Source organism: Schistocerca serialis, chromosome 1 (genome assembly GCF_023864345.2).
Source record: "Schistocerca serialis cubense isolate TAMUIC-IGC-003099 chromosome 1, iqSchSeri2.2, whole genome shotgun sequence".
In the NCBI taxonomy this organism is placed as follows: Eukaryota; Metazoa; Arthropoda; class Insecta; order Orthoptera; family Acrididae; genus Schistocerca; species Schistocerca serialis.
In genome coordinates this window covers 574494620-574518110 of record NC_064638.1, presented here as the reverse complement: position 1 = coordinate 574518110, position 23491 = coordinate 574494620, and the positions used below count along the sequence as shown (strand labels likewise).

Sequence of the window (23491 nt, the reverse complement as noted above, 5' to 3'; positions counted from 1 at the left end):
TTTTTACTAAGAACCACGAGTTTTCAACTCTGATCTTTTAAGGCTTTCATTGCACCTTTGAACACAACATGTGTAAGATAATAAGTATCTTGTTACAGGAGACCTTGTAGGTAATGAATAACAAGTATTTTTTTCAATACATACATGTACACATTATTGATATTAACTTCTGGTCATTGGTATTTCTTGACAGAGTGGTTGGCACAGAAGACTTTACCTGTGAAGACTCCAAGCACATCTTCAACTCTATTGGAACAGCACAATGCTAAGGCAGGTACCTCATGCAAATAATAAAACACACAAAACAGGACTTGTCCCCTAATAAATCCTCTTACTCTGAATGCCTGTAATACTATGAAAACGCTTCTTCATTTATACTCAAAATTAGTAAGAGACTTCACTTCCACTCAATGCAATTATTTATTTCAAACTATGACTACAAAATATCTGGAAAAATCTCGTACCTTCGGAACGTACTTACTCCTTCTGGATGTAAATTGAAAAGCCAAGAGATGTACATTTATCCTCCTGATTGTAGACACTTATGTGCAGGGAAAGTATATTTTTTATGAAAGTAACGGACTACCCCATATTCGTACATAGCACTTCCAGATGAAAAATTGAACTGCCGTGACCAACAAAGTGCAGCACCAGCTGATCATTGGTGACTGGAGCTATCATTAGTGTACGGCACATGTTGCTAGCTCCATGTACAGGAGGGAATATGAACACAATAACTCAAAGAGCGCTGTCAGAAACCTAACAGGGACCATGTGGTGAAAGCAGGAGCACTCTGTAAATACTTATGGATCATGCACTTTGGTGTGCCAGTGATTGAGGCCTGCAAACAGAAATGCTGAATGGCCAGCACCACTACTGTACCCAAATCTATCAAAAACTGGTAGCTGACCACAGCCAGCCGAATTTTACGTGCTGGTATACATTACAGCATTGATGCTGTGCTACACAAGAAGATAATGTTCCTGTTGGCACTGACACATTTCCCTTTAATGCATATGGAGATCTCACTAAAGTATCATTACTGTATCTAAATAAATGTACACTCACTTTCCAGGTGTGATATTATGCATGCTACAATAAATGTTGTACCAACAGGCCTCACCTCACTGTCTCAGTTACAAACAAACTAAAAACAATTTTTTGAAAGCGTCATGTGTAGTACCGAAAATGATCAAAAGTTGCACCCACACAAGGGCAAACTCTCCCTCTCCAGATGAATTTGCGGGGATAACAATGTGATTATAGAGCTCCAACCATGATGTTCGCCAACTTTTAGAGGATGAAACTACTACTTTGTACATCAAATAAAATGCCGATTCAGTCTGACACAGACCATTTTATAGGTTCCAGAGGGGTACATCATTCCTATACTGCTTGTGTAACATTTATGACATCAGTACATCCACAGCCAAATGTAATCTAAATAACCCACACACATGTCCTGCTTGGAAACTGAAAATTAAGAGATGCACATTTATCCTCTAGCATGGTGGATTCTTGTGCAGCAGTTCAAAGACCAAATAAATAGACTGATATACTACGCCTGTAAAATTCACACTAAATTTGCATGGAAGGGCACACAGCATGGTCCACCACTTTTCACTGTTGAGATTCTGTGTTACATGGATTGAACAAGCTCTTGATAGGTTGAAGGGATGGGATACATGTGGTTGTTACTCTGTCTCAGAAATGCTTTAGTACGTTTGCCAAAACTAAGCTGCTGACTAGTGATATAGACCTTCAGTTGTGCGCACCAACTTGGCGATACCTTGCATGGTACATTTTAAATTTCTGCTATAACTTCAAATTTGCAGAACAGGCATAGTTCTGCTAACTTTGTGTTCCAATAAATATTTGACAACAAAAGCAAAGAGCACATGGGAACTGTAGAACCGTACTGATCTAAGTGATTTTTCTTTATCGGAGCTTTTTGCAAGGCTGAATGGGAGAAAATATAAATTTTGTAGCCATATTGATCCACATGCAAAAACCACTGTCTTCTGTAAGAATACCTCAATCTCCCACCTTGGAATTGATCTTCCTTGAATAATACACTCTGTCACACTGATCCAAATGAGAAACCACACTCGAATAGTTATGCCTCCAAGCTATGGCTCTGATTTAGTGTGAAAGCTTAAGTGATCCAAGTGCAAAATATTATTACAATTGAATTTATAGTTTGGAGTGTTCATAGCCTTTTATATTAAAATTAAAACAGGTGCAAAACAAGTGGACAGACATCTTCACACCTCAGGTATGGACCTCATGTCAGATGTGTAAATCTTTCATGTTTCAAGACGTGACTGGCAAGTTCCTGGATTCTGAAAGCCTGTCAGATCATGACAAAGATTACCAAACTGTTTTTAGAGATGGTGCAAAGGTATCATAAACACAAAAAATGAAATTCTTCAAGGGCTCAATCTTTAAGCATTACAGTGATGACTATACAGAAAAGTACAAAGTGATTGACTTCAAACCTTATGAAGCAGATTTGCAGAAATTTCTGCCAAGCCTTCAAAATTGCATGTCTGCACAGGCTAGGGCAGCAAAGCCAATACCATACAAAAAGATGTAAGATATAACAAAACGTTCTTAAGTTTGTTCACCAGTTCATCATCCATTCTACCTATCAGTTCATGTGTACTCAGATGAAAAAGTGACAATGAGGCCTAGGACAATGAAAATGTGCTACTCTCTGGATATGGAGACAATTAAAATAATAAAAAGACTTCAATAAAACATTTTTTTAAAATTTTTTCTAACATATTAGTCAACATTTCATTGAGGATTAAACCAAAACCCAAACATGTTTCCCCAGTTTTCTCAAAATGATGAGGTCATTTTGATCAGTATGGTTATACTGTTGCTAATTAAGATATGTCCGCCATAAATAATCTCTTCATAGTGATCCATATTGCAGAGTACAAGTCACACTGGATCACCACAATTGAATGACTATAGATTTCTATCCACTACTCACCTGTAGCATCCAGGCTTACAACCCATCAAGAATGAAGTCTCTGCTATGAGTTTGTATTCATCATCTGACTTGCATACAAGATTATCAGTATTAAACCAGTCATCCATCTAAATGTATGTTGTTCGGCAGCAGCAGGTATCAACTCAACATACAGACAAGTGCCCCGATGCAGCTCCCAACACTTTGGAGTGGAAATCAAGTACAATCAAGCAGCAGAAATAAAGTTAGCATGCAGACAAGCTCCCTGTTTATGATCTGTGACACAGCACTTTTCTTCTATGCTCTGCATCTAACTGGTCACCATATTTCATTGCTGAACTGCTGACTACTGCTACAACATCTGAATCACTAAATGTAGCAGGATTTAAAAAACACTATATCATTGGTATGTGTTGCATTATGTGCTTATCAAAACAGTCTACATCTACTTTATGAAGATTGAGATATTTCCTTCTGATGGACTAGAAACTGTAAGTTCTATTATCTGTCATGACCAACTGTTGTGGCACTGCTTAGCTGTTCAACACAATATTCACTAACCTGAAGGGCCTGTGACATGTCTACATTTTTTGTACATACAGCAACACTCCCTTTCCTCTTACTGATTCTATGGAAGTATGATACTAGCTTCTCCCTGTCAAGATGTATCTGATATTAGTGATGTTCTGGTAAGCACATCATCTGCTGACATTCCACCTGCATGGGTAAGAACATCAGCCTTTTTAGTTACGAGGGTTCTTGAGGAATGATACTAAATGAAAATACTTTAAGAACCATGACTTTCTCCAAGCTGTAGTATTTTATTTTGCTAGTAGCTATTTCAAATGTAACTAGATTTATTCTGCAGTTCTGTCTTTTGGACTAATCGATCCTAAAAAGAAGTTCCAGGAAACGCATTGGAAATCACAGAAGTGATGGGACTAGATGCTTCTGCTAATTTGTTGTGGTAGTAGTGTCTTGACAGAAGTATTCAGTTGTAAAATGTGTCTCAGTGGTGCAGCCGAATGTGTGGCAATGCATCAGTCACACTCATGTATAAACACGTCTCTCCTGAGTGATTCTCCTAGTTCTACATTGCAACAATGCATTTAATTTACCCTTGCAAAGTCCATTTTTTATGTGGTTTCTTCTGAAAGACTATGTTATTCTCAGCAGATTCCATTAATATCTCATTTTTGTTCTCATACAGGCTTACACACCGTTTGACTGAAATATCATTCTTTGTTCTTTTCTGTGCAAATCTTCCATTATCATATCGTTCTTTCATTTGACAGACTGTACAATTTGTACAGCTCTTCAACCTCCTCTTCAGAATGTATGTTGGTGTGCGGACTTGAATGATTACCACCCCCCCCCCCTTTTTTTTTTTAAACAAGTTTTGGCATTTGAGATCTCTCCAATATATGTAGTATTGTTTTATTTTCTTATTTACTCATACAGTAAAGTCTACACTTGAATTTGCATTCAACCCTCTATCTGTATAGCAGACCTGATTAAAATTCTATTTGCTCTTTATTTTTTCTGCACTGCTAATATTCCTACTATATCACGTTAGATATAATTTACTTTTTATTTCGACACCACAAAGTATCTTGTGATCCTAACGTCCTGCAACTTCCTAAATAAATAATAGTAGTTGAGCTTCTGGAGTCCATGTTAGTGTCTATTTAACCAAACTTGATGTAGAATGGTGCGGGTGCAGAAGTAACAGTACCTTGTAGCCTGGGTTCCATTAGTCCAATGTTTTCTATATTTTTCAGCATGGCCAGAATGCCTGGTCCTAATAACTCAGAAATGGTAGTAAGACCTCTGACAATCTTAACCATAGTACAATAACCCGACAGAGCCCAAAACTTTGAAAACAAAAGTGACCAGAGCTAAGCTACAACAGATTTACTCACAGCAGTTTAAGCCTAGGCCTGAGTATTTCCAAATCCTCTGATCCTGGGGTCAACACCTACCAGTTCACAAGCTGATCAGATGCCAACAATATGATCATTTACCAGTCAATCAGCATGTGTGCGACACACAATGCATCTGTGTCTAGTGTGGTTTGGTGAGGAACCCATCCTTGTATGTTCTCCACAAGGCTATACCTCAAGATGGTTACTGTTTGTTCAAGAACAGCTTTCCAATGTTAATTTCTGGATTGGATAGTGGGATGAACCCCAATCAGTTCCCTTACACTCACTGAATTGTACTTAATGACAGTAAATAGCCACATTTCACTTCCGAGATATAAAAGAACACAAACATCAATGTGGACTGTAAATATATAAATTCAGTAGAAAGCAAAGAATCACACTAGGCAAAAAATTAGTCACTTCCCGGAGGCATCCCACTAAAGCTGTACAGCACCGTTTATAGTGACGATAACGGCCTTTTTTTTTGGCAAAGAAGAGAATTGAGAAGCTCCTTCAGACATGCCTTGTCCAGCCGAAGTCACTCATCTAATTAGATCCACACAGCTCCAAATTGTGAGGTTGTTTATTCTATGTTTCACCCACTAATCTAAATCTCCCAGACATTTTTTGTGGGATTAAGGAAACCTGATTTAGCAGGCTAGTTGTAATACAATAAGGTGCCAGTGTGTCCATGAAATCAGGAACATAAGCATACTCATCACTTCACTTCAATGTTATGGCTCAAGTCAACTGCCAAGGCTCACATGACGACCTGGTACCAGTTCTTCACAAACTACAGTAGTCGAAACCAACCAGTGTGGCCTCTTAGGCAGAGCCAGTTTAAGGCTCAAGTGATACAAGTGGCTGATGACAGTCACATGAAGGACTGGAAAAATACTCCATGATCATTGTAAACTGATCCCACTAACCTTTCGAATCCTAATCTGACTTCGAGCCTACAGAGCGAGTGTATCATTACAATAATAGGACATTCAGAACTTTAATATTTAAATGTATAGTAGGGCAGATCACTACTCATTTATTAGCAAAGGTACTGAGTAGCAGACAGGCATGTGGAAAAATGTTTATACTTTGTATTGTCTATTCTATTTGCTTTCTTTCTTTCCCTAGCTGCCAGTCTGATGTACAATGGCTCCTATATTTCGTCAGTAGAGATGTATCTTCACATAGGTACTGAATGACCGTATTATCTAACTTCCAAACAGCAGTTTTCCAACATAAAAGTATCCCAAAAGAATAGAATTACCCACCTTCTGCTTGCTTGTAGTAGTATTGTTGTTGATTATGTAAGTTTTGTTAACCACCACCAACGCAAAATCTGTATCAAAATTATAATAAGATTTAAAGTCCTTTTGGCATCTTTGATTTATGTCAAATGTAAAGAACAGGACGCAAATTATCGATTTAGAAACTGGCAATCACACTTACATAAAAAATAAAATATTTTTTATTTGTAGCATACATATAAACACAGCCACACATATAATATTCTCTTTATATAAAATGGAATACTATGAAAAAAATTATGCTGTCTTCAAGAGACAACAGTGCAGTGAAATGATATTTTCAACATCAATTTGATGTATCACAATTTGCAATTTATATATTACATGACGCTGATTTCCATAAAATTAATCAAATGTTGGAAACAAAACAATTTTTATAAATAAAATATATCTGTACAAAGATATTGCATAAAATTAACAAAAATAATAAATGTCAACAGAATCATGATAATTTACATAGTTCACTTATCAATGAGAAAATACACAACAACTCTTTGACTAAAACAATAAGGATCACAGCATCAAATACATCACATTAAACTTTGTTCTGCTGTATAAAAAGCACTAAAGACATATCAGAAATACCCCAGTCATCTGAATGACAGGAAAAAAAAATCAAACAAGGCACACAATCTGATTATGGTTATCACTATGCAGTATTTCTCTGATGAAAAAAAAAATCCAGATTTCAGTGTACATAATCATACTAACAGCAAATATATCAATGACATTTGTGTTAATAAGTACCATTCTGGATAAAATCCGTCATATTAAAATTAGATGACATCACAACATTATGAGCCACATAAAAATAAGATTTCTGCCAATGATCAAACTTGCCCTTATAAAATATATGCTGCCCATTTCACTAAAAATGATACTGGTCAGTGTAAGTGGTGTTTCTTTTTTGTTTTATTTTTTAAATCAACAATGTCAGGTAGTCATGGTAAGACGTTTGTCATAGTTTCATTCCAGGCAGCAACTGCGGTAAAAATAAAAGTAAGTTCCAACTTTGTAACTGAATAAAAAATAAAAACTGAAGTTGTGCCAAGAATACTTTTAAGTTTTAAAAGCTCATGCCCTTCAGACAGCACTAAACTATCTAGTTTTGTTTGTCCTAAAACATACAATGCATCCTTTCACTGTTCATTTAAAACAAGCAAATGTTTTTACACAATGAGTATGAAAGTAAAATAAGATGGTCTGTCAGTATAACTAATGAGCAAATTGGCACACCTAGCCTGCATTGTGAGCTGGGTAGCTATACAATCTCTAGCCAATTTTTTAATAAAAAAATAAATAAAAAACCAGAAAGGAAGTCCTATTATAAAGTGTAGCAACTGCAAACCAATAAAAAAGTTTACCCTGTGCAATATATCTAACAATAAATTGATTTCTTGTGGCAAGAAAATGCTCCGAATCAGTGGTGCAAATACTCTTACTTTAACAAAATCTCCATTCTCTCTTTAGATAACAACTGAGTGTGGCTGATAGCCCACTGAAATTCTATGTATAATCTTTTGAAGACAATTGACTGAGATACAATGTCTGTTTAATTTTTAAACAGATTCAAGATTTTATACAATAAAATAAGACCCAATTTATATATTACAAAATAAACCTTGAGGAATGAATGTAACACAGTAGGTAATGTTTCCCAATTGTGATAGTTAATACAACTTATTTTACCAATCATTAAGTGCTTCAAAGGTAAACTCATACAGCTGCTGTTCTCGTCTATTTACTAAAACTTGACATTCCCCTATCACCATCCTTCTGCCAAGGAGAATATGCTTCAAGTTCAATTAGCACAACAGGAAAATACTGTAGCAATGTTACAAATAGAACAGGAAATCAGAAAGAGGAGAGCTTCAGTTATATAATGTGTATTAAAACTGAACTGAGCACTGAAAACGCATTTTCACTCTTAAAGTATCCTTTTCCTTTTTCTTCCCCTTTAAAAAAAAATTATGGCAAGAAAGATGGCTACAGTTACAAATGAGAAGAGCTGATCCTGTTGATACCTTTCTGTCCATCTGCATGCCCATGTTCAAAAGTATACTGTCCCAACAACATACATAATGAGCTCACTTCTTGTTCCTCAAGAATTTTTTCTTGTACATTCTAAAAGTTTAGAAACATTTGTTCCATATTGTAAATATGTTGCACTATCTTTGTTTTAGTGTCATTAGTCAGCTGAATGAAACCTGTCACTCCATAATACTTATTATGTTTCCTCATTAACAATGAATTTATAGCACAATGATTCTATCATTAAAGGGACTCACAATTATGCCAGTTCTTCCAGGCAAAACAACTATCCAACATACTGCTGAATGAAGACTGATATAGAAGCCAACAGTTAAACAGCTGTTGAGAGTTATTTTACCCAAGCTATTTTTTTTTTATTTTTATCAGGTTCAGTTCTCCAACAGATGAAAGTGAAGTAGACACAATTAAGTAATTTCTGTAACAGAGTTTTTCCTTTGTGTAGTTTCCTATTGGCACTCTCTGTATACAAAGTTACACAGCCAAACCAGGCCAAAACGTTTCATCACCAGTTTGGTTCATCCTTTCATGATCCAAATTCTTGTGTATCCTCTTCAATTGGCTTAAATTCAAATGATCCTCTGCCATCCATGTGTAAGTAATACTGAAAATTTAAAATGGCAAATGAACAGCAATTTTATTCCATTCACATTAGACACATAAGTGAAATCTGAATAAGGAAAGCTGGTAATTATTATTACTGTTGTTGTTTTGGAGCATTAAATGACATCAGTATCCTTGAATGAAAAAATTGACAAGTGTGATGAAAATCCATCACAAAAAACATTTTTAAAACCCAGCTGTAACAACAAACAAGGATTCATTCAAGATTATCCATATAATTTTGATAAAACACAACAAAGTAACTAGATAAGATCAAGGATAAAATAACAGTTCAGACAGAGTTAAAAAGGGGACAGATTACTGTGGCTAGGCGACTACTTAAAAATAATGGCCTAATGGGTGACCAAGCCACTCTGCAACATATTTTGGGAATGAGTCCTGATGACATACAAAACATTAAAACACAAACCACACTCTTCTGACTACAAGTTAATATACAGGGCAGGTCCCATGGAAGGCCACAGTCTATTCTCAAGCCATCATATAAAACACACACAATTAAAATACGTTGTGCAGACACCCATGTTCCACATTGTTGCCACATTGGTAGCTCTTTGTGACAGAGGAGAAAGGTGTGTGTCAGTGGGCAATGTATCAATCTTTTAAGGACCTCTACTTCACTTAGTCATGATCAGAAGCAGGTAATGCATGGTCACACTGAAGGTTTCACAAATAGCAGCTCATTACTCCTCACTTCCAGTGATTGAGCCTCCCATCAACACATGGTATTACGTGGTGACAGCCTTGCAGGACGACTGAACAAAGATCAGGAGGTGGAAGGGAGCAAGTCGTCTTGGCAGCGCATTAGTGGCCTGGAACCCAGCAAACTTTCCTGCCTTTGCAAGTGAAGGAGAGCACCCTGCACTTCTTATCCTTTTCTACTGGCTTCGTGCCTCTGACTAATAGCAAGAACAACACATTTGGAATCTTGCTCCAGTACCCTCAGGATAGCAAACAACTCCACATAATTGGTAACTGCTCTGGTAATCTTACTCTAAGGGCAAAGTCAGGTAACAGGATGGAGCTGCTGACATAATACCAATCTTTGTTCAGACTAATAAATCCAGAAGGTGATTTAAAATCTCAAAAGATTTAAATTTACAAATATAATCTGGTGTACAACTCTTTTGTACAAAAAGTAACTCCAGCCTCGTTAGTACTCATGGAGATCCCCTACTCCACCCCTCACTTTGGACCGTAATGTCCTCCACCTCTAATGACTGAAGACTCTTCCTCACATGGATCCCAATGACCATGTTGCCCACCGAAGGTTGCAGAACAGACATTCTTGTGGTGGCTGGATTGGAGGTGGAGACCAGACAGAGCCCTGTATGCTTTATGTAGCACAAAGAGAAGATGTCTGAATGGAAAATGGACATTCACCAGCATCTACCACAAGCTAGGAACTGGACTTGGGTGATAAGCCTAATGCCCTCTTGGTCAATCATAGCCGGCATTTTGAGATATGAAGGTCTCACAAACCCATAAATCATAAAAAAATGAGTCAGTGTGTGCAGCTGTAATAATACTCAATGTATATATGACTCTTTTCTTTAATCAAAGTTAAATAACTACCTCAAAGTTATTAGAATCACAGTACAACTATCTATGGACTAGAACGAGGGAAAGACTTAATCATGACATAGATAAGAAATCATCCTAGAATTTGCTTCCACCTCTTAAAACAAATGATGGAAAAAAAAAACCCGCTTGTATAGGGATTTTTAAGCCAACAAATTTTTGTAAAAAGGGGGAAGCATCTTAATCAGAGCCTTGTTACAAATTTCACCACATAGGTCCATGCACAGATTGGTATTAAATTCAATTATAGGCATGAGCCATGCACATATCTAAGGTATTTTTAAATTACAAAGCAGTGTAAGACAAATAAGTCATAGAAAAATGATGATAAACTCAAAACATCACTACATGTGCTAGTGTAAGAAGTCGATTGCCTTCCTCAGGACAAGAAATAGTTTAAGGAATTTTTAGTTGGCTTCATTGTGAACTAACAAGATATAATCTGTGAAAATGCTTACACTTGCTGCTTAAGAACTGACAGGGGAAAAAGTGATTTCAACATTTGGCACTGTGTTGCAACAATGTATCTGGTGTAAGCTGTCGCCAACACACTAGTTGGCAAACAAGAAGGCAGAAGATTGATTAGAAGGTGCTGGATCAAGTGTGCCTATCACGAGGGAGACCAGAGAGACACCCACAAGCAACAGGCCCCCAACGCCCTCTTGACACCATGTATTTAGGTCGCCGCTGCTGACCAGGCCCGCCCGCCAGTGAAGCCACTGCTCAACAATGTTTTTGTGTTGTCAGGACTGTCAAAAGTGCCTTCCTCCAAAATAACAGTCCAAGTTCAAGAACAAGTGGAAGTCACAAGGTGCAAGATTGGGACTGTATGTTGGGTGATGAATCTGCTCCCAACCGAACTGTTTAAGGTTTTGAGTGACAGCAGCAGAATGGGGATACATAGTCATGAAGCAACACAATGCCTTGATTGAGTATTCTGTGCCTTTTGTTTTGAATCATGTGCCAAAATTTTCTTAACATTTCATAGTATCATACAACATTGATGTTTTCATCTTTGGGAAGGAATTCAACAAGCAGAATGCCCTGTCTGTCACAGAACACAATGCACATAACTTTTTTGCTGATAACACTGTCAAGAATTTTTGTTTTTTCTGGGGAGTGCCTCCACTTCACCGACTGTTTTGATTCTGGAGTGACATGACCGGTCGAAATTCTGTTTAAGGATTCATCTCTCTCATCACTGTATTGGGTAAGTAATGTAAAAGCACTGAGAAGTCACTTCATTTTGTGGACAACTTTTAAGAATTTTTGAAATGTAATGGGGAAACAATATGCGAAAATTTAAGTGATTTGTGATAATCTCATGCAAAACAGTTTTTGAAATTTTTGAAAACTCACCATAAAGCATTCTTATTGTCAACTGCTTGTTTTCATGAATCTTCTCATTCAGTTTCTCAGCCAAAAAATCATGGGGAACAGAAGGCAGCCCACTCTGTGCTTCATCATGAACATTGATTTGTCCATCATTGAATTGTATCACCCCCTTTCTCACCATTCCATCAGTCATCACATTTTCACCAAAAATCTTTACAAGCTGACAATGAATTTCAGGTGGCTCAACAGTCTTTGTATTCAAAAACTGTATTACAGAATGTACTTCACAGTCAACAGGCTCAGAGATTATCTTCAAACATTTGGAACGGTCACTAACAAATGTAAACACAACAACCAGCTGTAATGGCATCAGTGGTAAGACAATGAACCAGAGAGATGAGTGTGAATGCATGGAGCTGCAACAATGATGCTTTGGAGTGGAGGGGGCGGGGGGTAGAGTGAAATGGTACTTACTTTCCAGTAATGTATAGTGTTTATGGTTCTTTTACCAGTTACGTGGGAGATTTTGTTTTAAATAGTCACTGTCATCTATATACATCAGAACTCTGATAGACTGATATGATCAGTAGATATACCTCATGGTGCTGCCAGAGCGATTTCCTGTGGCTAACAGTAAACAGTGTGATGCCAGTTTCTCTGCAATACCGGTACATAGATCCTTCAACATCCACACTGACTGCTGATGTGCACTCATCCAGTATGGCAAATTGGGGAGCATGATAGAAAAGACGAGCCATCTGAAATAACAATACAAAAACTGTGAAACATGAATCTGTAAAATATATATCACTCAGTTACATAATTTACCAAGTAAGAAAGGAAGTACTGTTGAAATACCTGTGCTTAGTACAAATAACATGAGTGTGGACAAATAACACAAATTACTTCAAAAGATTTCCAGCTTTTGATACCACAATTTTGTTTTCTAGAGTTACAGGAAATGCTGACACAATGAAAGCTGTCAATGAAGAATGTAAACACAAAGTTCACAGAAAATCATAGTTCGAGAAAAAGTGTAATGGAGTTTTTAGTTTTTTGAGAATCATGCATGTTTTGTTTTGCTTTATGTTATCAGTCAGCATTTCTCCAACATTACAGTAAAAAAACATTTGGTGAAATATTAAATAAATTCCATCACATGCCTTGAAAATAATATATTTTATTAACAAAAATACACAGTCTGAAAAAAAAGGGTATCTATGCATGGTGCACAACCAGGGAAATTTAAGTCTGGATTAGACAAAGATGCATGCAAAGGGGAATAGTAAATTATTGTCAAGCAAACAAAATTAAGATCCAGAACATAAAAAGAAAGAAAATACCTTCACAAGGAAATTAATGGTGCAAAAAGGTTGATAAAATATAGGGGGAAAGAATATAAACAAACAGATCACAATCTAAAAATCTGGCAATAGTGAATGGAAAATGCAAAAATTTTCTTCTTCTTCACAGGACGTAAAAGTGAAACGTTGCTGCATATACAAATTTAATTGTGGGAATGAAGGCAAATAAATATTGAAGTAAACAATTTGCATTTTTGTGATAAATGCTTAGGGGACAGGGAACTGAGCATACAATTATTTGGAGAAATTCATACCACTTGCCTGTCCCAAACAGCAAAAATGAACTTTTGACATCTTTGATACGGCTGGACATCACATTTTTCAGGATTAACACAAATCTGATTGGCTTACTCATACATTTAATTCTTAACAACTTGTGATAGAGCAAGACTGTTGCAATTTGATCTTGGATTTGAACCAACCATGAGCACAACTATGGAAGATTGAGACGTATGGTGTGCCTTGCTGAAAAATGTATTACCTAATTGCACTACTAGGGAATTCTGTAATATCTGAGCACAATATTCTTTATTTGTGATGAGAACTTTGCAAAATGCTTTCAATAACTCTCAGTAATTCCAGATGATAAGGCAAGCATGTCACCAATTACTGACTGTAATGACCTCTTATGTAGCCTTTAAGGATTTCCATTTGAATAGCAGATATGTTTTCCCCATTTACATATCCTAGAAACAACCTGGCCTCATCGTTGCTTACTAACCTACCAACACAGTAAAAAAATTTCATTGTTATAACTTCTGGATCGTTTGCACTCTTGCCGGTTTATTCATTCGCTAAATTGTCAATGATCATATACAATTTAATTTTTTTTTTTTTTTTTTTTGTACATTTCACTTAGATAAGCAAAGTTCCAAGCCATCCCTCATCACAGAAAACAAGAAACTTCTGACAAAGACTCCTACATAATATTCTTTGGTGAGGACATGCACTTATTATTCACAGCTCCCTCCCTTCCTACAGAGATAATATTTTCACAACAAGGAACTGTATTGTTATGTATGTGAATAAAATGAAAATGTAACTCTTCTACACAGCCTGGCAAAATGTCTTTTGTAAATGGCAGCTCTCTCCATGCACAGGGATACTACATTGCTCTTCTCACCGGAGTTTATCCCACAAATGCTTAAATTTATTACATGCACTTGCTTCCAAAAAATAAGCTTGGAGCCATTGTGAACCATGTGATTTTTTGGCTTAAAGCAGTAACCGGAGGCATAGCAGAATTTCTCCCACTGAAAAATTTAAGAAAACCCAACTGCTATAAAAATGCAATGCTGCATGATGTCAGATTCACTACATCTTGTAGAAATTTACATTATTAAAGTTGTGCTATAATGATACATGGCTGTGACAATTGCAAAATTTCATAGAGCCCAAACTGTAATACAAACAAACAAACTGCATGTGAAATAGGCCTGTTGATAAAATATCGATATTTTTTCCACAAAATATCAATATATATTGAGGTTTTTTTTTCCTGATATATCAATATTGAAATGGTAATATCGAGTGCTGATATTTTTATCTTACTTTTTTTTTGGTGAATATTTGTAGTAGTTCTTTTGCAAGTGTAGTAGAACATTATTCTACTTTCACTGTGAGAAGGTGCCTTACTACTTTTTGAGCTTTCATCGTGTCCAATCTCTTTCTTTGACTATGTGAACCAAGTATAGGTGGCACAAAGAATAAGTCTGATTGCACCGGGGGTTGTGGGGTGGTTGGCGTGAATGGAACAAGATTTCCGATGTGAAGAAATAGCACACCAGTTTGCCGTTTATTCATATCAGCATTCTTCAAAAACAGCTGCTGAAAATATTGAACAAAAATCTAAATGACAAGATTAGTCTCTGCGGTGGGTGGAGATATGTGAGAGGAAGTGATGACGTAATCAGTGCTACCTCAACAGGAACTGCAACATTTTATTTCACCACACAATTTTGACATTACAACTGCTAGGTCGCTGACATTTGCAGAAATGAAAAAACATGGAAGTTGCTGAAGTGTTTTGGACAAATCCAATATGTGACAACTGAACAACAGACCCATTGGACACTGTTTATTATGCCACTTACACGCAGTTAGCATAGTTAGGAACGTGGTTATCGCCAAGTGCAAACAAGCATTGATTTCCTTTCTATTCTTGCTCTAAAGGGGTAAGCAAGCTGCTAGCTGCTTGATGTACAGAATATCTAACAATAAATCAAAACTTAAACATACAGCTCTAAAAATGGCAGTATATTTACAATGTGCAGCCGATCTATTTATAGGCCGGTACATAGATATTTTTTCTGCCGCAATATCGATACTTTTCTTGATGTATCTGCTGTGTCATCTGAACAAGACACAGCCAGGGCAAAAGCATCACAGGCACAAAGATGCGAGCTTTGCCTCGGCCAATTGCCAGCCGTGTACAATCCGCTAATGACTGGACGACAATGGACAGAAGCCTACTCAGAAGATAGCAGAGCAGCTCTTGCCCACGTTGTTATAGACCATTGTCCAGGGCTGATTTAGACAGGTAATGTCATTTAGTGACCTCTTAGAAGTGAACAGACAGTAGTTGTAAATTGTATTTGGTATGTACTGTGAAGTCTGCCTATGATTATTTGCACTTAGCCATTGAGGGCCTTCCCTTTTGTGTTATTGTACAAGCGATGCTGCAGACTTAATCCTTCAACTAGTCACAAAATAAGCAAACCTTTTAAACTAATTCGTATGACTGTTACTAATTTGCTGGAGTGTTGTAGAACCTTTGTTCTCCTATCCTATTACCTGACCCTGGGGCATAGCTGTGTAATAGTGGCAGGGAGAAATTGTCTTAATGGTGTGCTGCACCAGAAGCCATTTCACAGACTCACAAACTCTGCCTACCTTAACAACAGTGGCCACTCGGCCTCCACAGCAGTAGCAACGAGGTCTTTACATAACTGGCAGCGATGATCTACAAACATATCGATACATCGTATTCCTGATATTTTTAAAACTATCAACAGTCCTTGTGTGAAACATCTCTCTGTTTTACATTGTGAACTGGTGGCGTAAACACATTGAGTCATAATTCACAGAAAACATTTCACGTATAATGCCACACATTGAGCCAGACAAAAAATTGTTTTTGCTTGCTCATACATCAAGAAATGAAATGTAACTAAATTTAATAAAAGTAAGAAACGTGATGCGTACATATCCAAATTTCAGCGACTTCAGTACTACATTGTTGACTAACTTACTGGTACTTTATTTCGTAAGCAATAAATTCATGAGGAAAAAATAACAGTTTATGAGTTATTGTGCTTAGTACACTTAATGTTTTTCCCTGTTTATGACTCAGCTTATACAAAGGTGCACCAAAATGTTAGATAGGAGCTATTCAGCTACTAGCCTTACAGCATTAAATGAGCAAACAACTATTGCTCAGCATCACCCACGGGCATCTGCACCTACGAGCTGATAATACAAAATTGGCAGATTATGTTGATGCAGTGAATGTAACTGTGATTAAATACTGATTTTGAAAGGCACCCTGGACTAACAGCTGCTTCATACATAAAGTGCACTGCCAAATTGCTAGCTGAGCACAGACATAAATAATGAATAAAGGCCAACCATCTCTTTTTTTAAAAAAACTCTTACAACACTCATCCTATCACCATCTGCAATGGAAGTAAGGTAGGAAGGAAGGGAAGGATGTACGGAGGAAGGAAGGCTAGTGTTTAATGTCCTGAGGACAATGAGCCATCAGGGAAGCAGCACAAGCTCAAATTGGGGAAGTAAACTCAACTGTGACTTTCAAAGTAACCATCGTGGCACATGCTTTAAGCAATTTAGAGAAAGCACAGAAAATCCTAATCTTGATGGTCATACTGTGATTTTAAGCACTGTTGCCCTCAACCTGATAGAGGGCAAGACCTTAGCTAATTGTAGAGATGTCCTCTTGTCAACACACGAAGTACAGTGAACTAAAATTTGGTACACTAGGAATGGTATTCTGTTAGGAAAGGAAAACATCTAAGCCATTCAGAGGTGGGCTGCTAGATTTGTTACTTGTAGGTCTGGTCAACATGTGAGTATTAGGAAGATGCTTCGTGAACTCAAATGGGAATCTCTGGAGGGAAGAAATTCTTTTTGTGAAACAAAACTGAGAAAATTTAGAGAACTGGAATTTGAAGTTGTTTGGAGAATGAGTCTACTGCCGCCAATGTACATTTCGAGTAAGGACCATGAAGATAAAACAAGGCAGTCGAATGAAATTGAGACAGATGGAAAAAAAAGTAATTTTTTAATACTTCAAAAATAATCGCCATAACTGTTAGTATATTTATCCCCACTGGGAGACAAGATGGTCAGTGCCTTCCTGGTAAAGAAAAAATTGCGGTTGCCTGCAAACCACATGTTGCCAAGATTGTTTAGAGTACGCTGCAGATGTTTCGCTGGGAAGCCCTTACACATCCTCCATACAGTTCCAATTCCTCCCCATTTCCATATTTTTGGAGCCCTGAAGAAAAACTTCGATGGCCAGCAATTTGTTTCAGATGAAGAGGTGCAAGTCTGGGTACAATCAAGGTACTATAGGCAACAGCAAACATTTTTCCATGAAGGTACCGACCATCTTGCCTTGCAGTGGGATAAATGAATTAACAGTTATGGTGATTATTTTTGAAATAATAAGCAGTCTTCCACCTGTCTCGAGTTCACCTGTCTGCCCCTTATAGGTAGTAGTTTTTCCCTCACTCTATTAGCAAGTGGAACAGGAAAGGTAAGGACTAGTAGTGGTGCAAGGTACCCTCTGCCGTGCACCATATGGCACTTGTCAAGTATGTATTATGTAATGTATATGCAGATGTAGCTGTCAGCATTGCATATTGAAGAGGCCTCTGGTGGTTTAACCCATGTCAATAGACAGTGACCTATTCGGACGGTGGGTGACAGTTACTTCATTACATCTCTTTGACTGGAGAGAACTTTGTTTTGGGTATGTTGTTGATGTGACTGACTGCAGTTTGTTACAAATCATTTTCTGCCACTAGGTCTCCCAATGACACACAACATTAAGAGCAATGCCTCCAATCTTTTCAAGAAAATGGCTGACGATAGAATAATGACTTAATTTAACTGATTAAATCTTGTCAACTGCTCTCAGTTTGTGTTGTGTAAAGGTCTCTCCATATACTGCTAGCAGAGCTAAACAAGAAAAATATATCTTGTTGGTATATTCTGTGACCTCGCAGAGCCTTCGATTGGGTGGATTACAACTTAAGTCTTTGCATGACACTATTTTAGGAAGATACAGATTGCTACTTACCAAGTTGCAAACAGGAAAATTAAAAGGCACTTAGCCAAAGCCTTCATCATAAAAAGAGAAACACACACCATTCATTTCCACAAGGAATCACACCTCACACACACAACTGCCAACTCCGGAAGCTCTGGCCCAAGCGGCTGGAGTTGGCAGTCATGTTTGTGCAAGGTGTGCTTCCTCGCGTGACTGAGTGGTGTGTGTTCCTCTTTTTCTGACAAAGGCTGTGGCTGAAAGCTTACGTGTAAGTGCCTTTTAACTGTGCCTGTCCTTAATACGTCATCTTTATGGTAAGCAGCAATATATCTGTTCCTACATTGTGATTCCCATCAGGAGTTTCCACTGTTTAATTCTGCATCAAGTGATCACTTTCCAATTACCACCATCCTTCAGTTCATGTGCACTATTGATGCTTGATGCACATAGACATTTTATGCAGCTGATGAATATAAACTGGAAGAGGGCAGGGGCGGGGAAGTGGAAGGGTTGCAACACCAAGGAGGAGTTGTGCAACAAAAACGAATGTTTTTACATCTGAAAGGTGATGTATATTCAAATTTCACACCAGCGCTGCATAAGAGTGGCCCTAGTAGTACCACTATGAGGATGCAAATCAGATTTGTTTTACATGCGCACTGTAACGATCATGAGCATTAGTTACCTTTTTTTGGATGCGTCGAGTTGGTGTTAGTCAAGAACTTCTTTAAGGTGGCAAATACACCATTATCAACACAGTGCTGAGTTTGAACGAGGTCGTGTAATAGTGCTACGAGATGATGGATGTTTCTTCTGCGCTACTGCTGAAATAAGTGGCAGGAATGTAGCCCTGTACATGACTGCTGGCATTTGTGGTCACGAGGATGTATGGTTGCAAGAAGAACAGGCTCTGGATGGCCATGTGGCACTACCCAGAAGGAATACCACTGCGTTCAACATGGGGCTCTGGCGCATCATACTACATCTGCAGCAGCAATTTGTGCAATAGTAGTCACTACAGTGACACAACGAACTGTTACAAAGCAGTTACTTCAAGGACAGCTCTGTGTCAGACACCTTGTAGTGTGCATTCATGACTCCAAACCATCACCATTTATGTCTTCAGTAGTGTGAAGCAATAGCTCATTGGAGGGCAGGTTGGAGGTCTGTTGTTTTTTCTGATGAAAGTTGGCTCTATCTTGATGCCAGTGATGGTCATTTGTTGGTTAGGAGGAGGCCAGTTGAGGGTCTGCAACTAAACTGTCTGCATGCTAGACGCACTGGACATAAATCTGGACTTTTGATCTGAGATGTCGTTTTATATGGCAGCAAGGGTGCTCTCATTTTTATCTCACAAATCTAGACTACAAATTTGTACATCAGTCTGGTGATTTGACCTACTGTGCTGCCATTCATGAACAGCATTCCAAGGGGTATTTTCCAACAGCAAATTGCTTGCCTACATGCTGCCACTGAACCAAACAGGCTCTATAGTGCGTCAACATGTTGCCTTGGTCTGCTCAAATCACCCGATCTGTCTCCAATTGAGCACATCTGATGCTAAGTCCAGCATCATTGACAACCAGCAAGTGAAACTGGCATGGAACTCCATCCAACAAACTGACCCCCAGAACATATAAGACACAATGCATGCACGTTTGCATGCTTGCATTCAACATTCTAGCAGTTACACAGTTTATTAATGTAGTAGCATTTTACATTTGCAATGGCATATACCATGCTTTGATCTTACAATGTTAATCACTTACATACGTTACCTAGGCAAATGTATTCCCAAAGTTTCATTTATCTACATTAATTACATTTTGGTGTTACAATTTTTTTCCATCAGTGTAGTTCTTAAGAATTGGAATACAATTTGTACTACTCAGTTTTGAGGATTATACAGAAATGAGATTATGAAGAGTGTGAGTGTGAGTGCGAGAGTGTGGGGGAGCACGCGCGTGCGCACCACCAGTTATATCGTTTTTATTTACCCTTAGACCTAGAACTTTAATTACTGTAATAAATAAAGAAAAATTAACATAATTACCGCAATTCTCTGCTTCTCTCCTCCCGAGAGCACATCAATCCAGTCAGCAATAGCATCCCACCCACCCTCACGAGTGAGCAGGTATGAAAGCTGGACACGTTCCAGATGGCGTTCTAGGTCAGCATCTGTTTTACCTCTCCGCCGCATCTCCTCTTGTGTGTGTGGGTATATCACTTGATCTCTTAGCGTTCCCAGTGTCATGTACGGCCGTTGAGGAATGTAGAAGAGCTTTCCACGTGGTGGCTTTGTCAGTGTTCCTCCAAACAGTGGCCAAAGCTGCCAAATATTTTAGAAAAAACAATACAATATCATTATCACAAACAATACACATAAGATTTAAATTTACAATATGATGGTCACTTTGAAATTTTGCAAAAAGAGTAAAGGAAGAAAAGAAGGAAAGAAAGAAAGCGTAAAGCAAATCCCTAATTCCCCAAAAACACTAGCTGCACCTCTTCTTGTTGGAGCACCCTTCAAGCGCATTCAAACAATGCCAACAGATAGTTTCTGTTTTTGTTTGGGAAGATAAGAAAATCAAGTGTGGCCAGAGCTGTGGTTTAAGGTGACTTTGGAAGGGCTATTCTAGACTCCTCACAAAATCATTTGCTCTGACGAACAGTAAGCAAGCATGTGTACTGCTGAAGGGAAAGATCCCACATATCTTGTGTTTACCCACTGAGTTCCTTGTAAGGTTGAGAATGTCATGGTTCAGCATACAAATCTGTACTAGTTGCCCAAACTTCTTCAAGTGATACTAGAGCAACAGGTGAGTCCCTGTGATCCAAGGTTCTGAGTGACCTGCCCTCCTTTTTTCACTAATCCCTTTCTCATCACTGAAGAAGGAACCAATATTTGCAGAAGCTAGCATAGTACTGAGTGCTTCTATGGGCGTGTATCGACAATACTACATGCTTCACATACTGATGATAAATAAGTACTTGCTAGCAATTATGTCTCAATTTTGTAATTAAATGGTTTCACATGCAGTCGCTTCATTGCAAATTTTAAAAAAAAAATATTATGACTGTACTAGTTCTGTTGCATTAATAATACATGATTGCTGACCAACAGAAATTGCATGTAACAACTAACAAAGTGTAATCAAATGAAACCTTACTTATATTCCAATGCTACGCAGATTTTACACACACTCTACTACTATTTATAGAAACGGATATGACAGTATTACGGGAAAAATGTGTGTCAGCTGAATAACTGCTCTCTATCTGATGAATCTGTCATTTGTCCTTATTTGTATCTACTACTATGACATTAAAAGTTTTTTTCTATGCCAGTAAACTTACCGTAGACAATTTTTTTCTACATAGCTCTTCACATGCAAAATTAGTACTGCAGGTTAATTCACCAACATATGTGCCAACTACTCTATCATTGCTACTAATGATTCAAAGGGTATGTATTTTAAAAACTGTTTTGGAAAGTGTTAGCTAACGTCTATGGAATCTTGTGTGAGAGGTAAACATTTTCTTCTGGAACTTCAGTCTCCCCTACACTTCAGTGATCCATTAAGAGTTAGTGAAAGACTCCAAAGTCTGAAAACATTAGAATTATTTTATAGTGCTTTTCTACTACTTTGAGCAGACACAATTACATTAACTTCAACTTGCAAAGAAAGCTCAGTGCAGTTAAACCTCTCCTGCCAGTTCAGTTACGCCTGTGTCATTCTAGCTAACTGTCACTATCATCTCCTTGCTCATTGACCCTGGTATGCTCTGACAAGGAATCTGTAGTAGATTTGACAAGGAATCTGTAGTAGATTACAGTTACTGTTTATCACAAGCCGAATAACTAACAGATAATGCATTTCACATTTTAGTGATATAGCATGACAATTTTAGTTGTTACTTTATTTCATTCATATTGTTTGCTGAAGTGGAATTTTTAGTTTCATCATTTTATGTTGTCCAATGTACTGAAATATTAGCAGCCCCAATCTGCTAGTAACAGCACACAAACTATTAGGTTTGAGACCACAGTGCAGTTACAATGGTAATGAATATTTGATATAAAACCATGTTTGGGTATGAAGTATTTGTTAGTTTGCTCTACTTCTTTATGCAGAATTTAATTTTTTGCTTGAGTTTGGATTGTAAAAACAACAATATTTTAAAATGTCTGTTGAAAATCCTGGACAGTATGATTAAAGGGAACAGGAAGGAAGATATATACAGACTGGCCACTCAAGAAATCTAACTGATAGAATGTGGGATCATCCTGCACACTGCCAAATTAACACTGCCATGGAAGAAGAAACTTGGGTTTATTGTTTAACACAATGCCAGTGATGATGTCATGAGCACTAGCTCAGAGTGGACAAGGATGGAAACGAAACCAGTGTAGTCTTTTTTGGAGGTACTATCCTGAAAGTCACCTTTTTGTGGGATCCATGCGGATGTGTACCCAGTGAGTGGGCAGCGGTGGGAGGGTGGGGCTGAGGCGGACAGCTATCAAATTAACACAGCAAATGGCTGGCCACCTTCAGGTAGGGAAATTGTTAGTACTCCACCAGATACACGAAAGTACTAGAAATTATCATAGCTTTCAAAAGTATTAGTTTATTTCTTAGGGTGGCAAGAGGGATATGCTGAAGAAAGTTAGCAAGCAGGTTGTATCCCTTGGACCCCAGGATGAGAGGAACCCACCTGTGTGTGTGTGTGTGTGTGTGTGTGTGTGTGTGTGTGTCACAGAACTCTGCAAACTGAATGATTCTACACTGACACAGAAACTTCATCACCTAATCTCAGATATAAGGGAGATGGAGGAAATACCAGTAGACTGGAAATGTGCTCTGATCCACCCATTACATAAAAAGGGTGACGACGACTACAGAGGAATCTACCTGCTCCCGGTGGCATGCAAATTCCTCTCCGAAGCACTTCTAAACACAATAGAACCCAAGGCGATTCCACTACTTGGTGATTACCAGGCCGGATTCTGAATAGGGCGATCATGTGCGGAA

General features: G+C 37.9%; 1 protein-coding gene across 1 annotated transcript in view; it reads right to left on the bottom strand.

Annotated features, from left to right (window-relative positions):
- Nucleotides 1-6350: 6350 nt before the first annotated feature.
- The window catches only part of LOC126476396 (ATP-binding cassette sub-family D member 3), a 100386-nt gene continuing 83245 nt past the window's right edge, over nt 6351-23491 (bottom strand). Inside the window, exons 13-15 of the mRNA XM_050103539.1 lie at nt 20512-20787; nt 12398-12559; nt 6351-8865 (exon numbers count right to left, since the gene is read on the bottom strand). Of these exons, the coding sequence (XP_049959496.1) occupies nt 8788-8865; nt 12398-12559; nt 20512-20787 (516 nt within the window). The 3' untranslated portion in view covers nt 6351-8787. The remainder of the gene's footprint in view (nt 8866-12397; nt 12560-20511; nt 20788-23491) is intronic.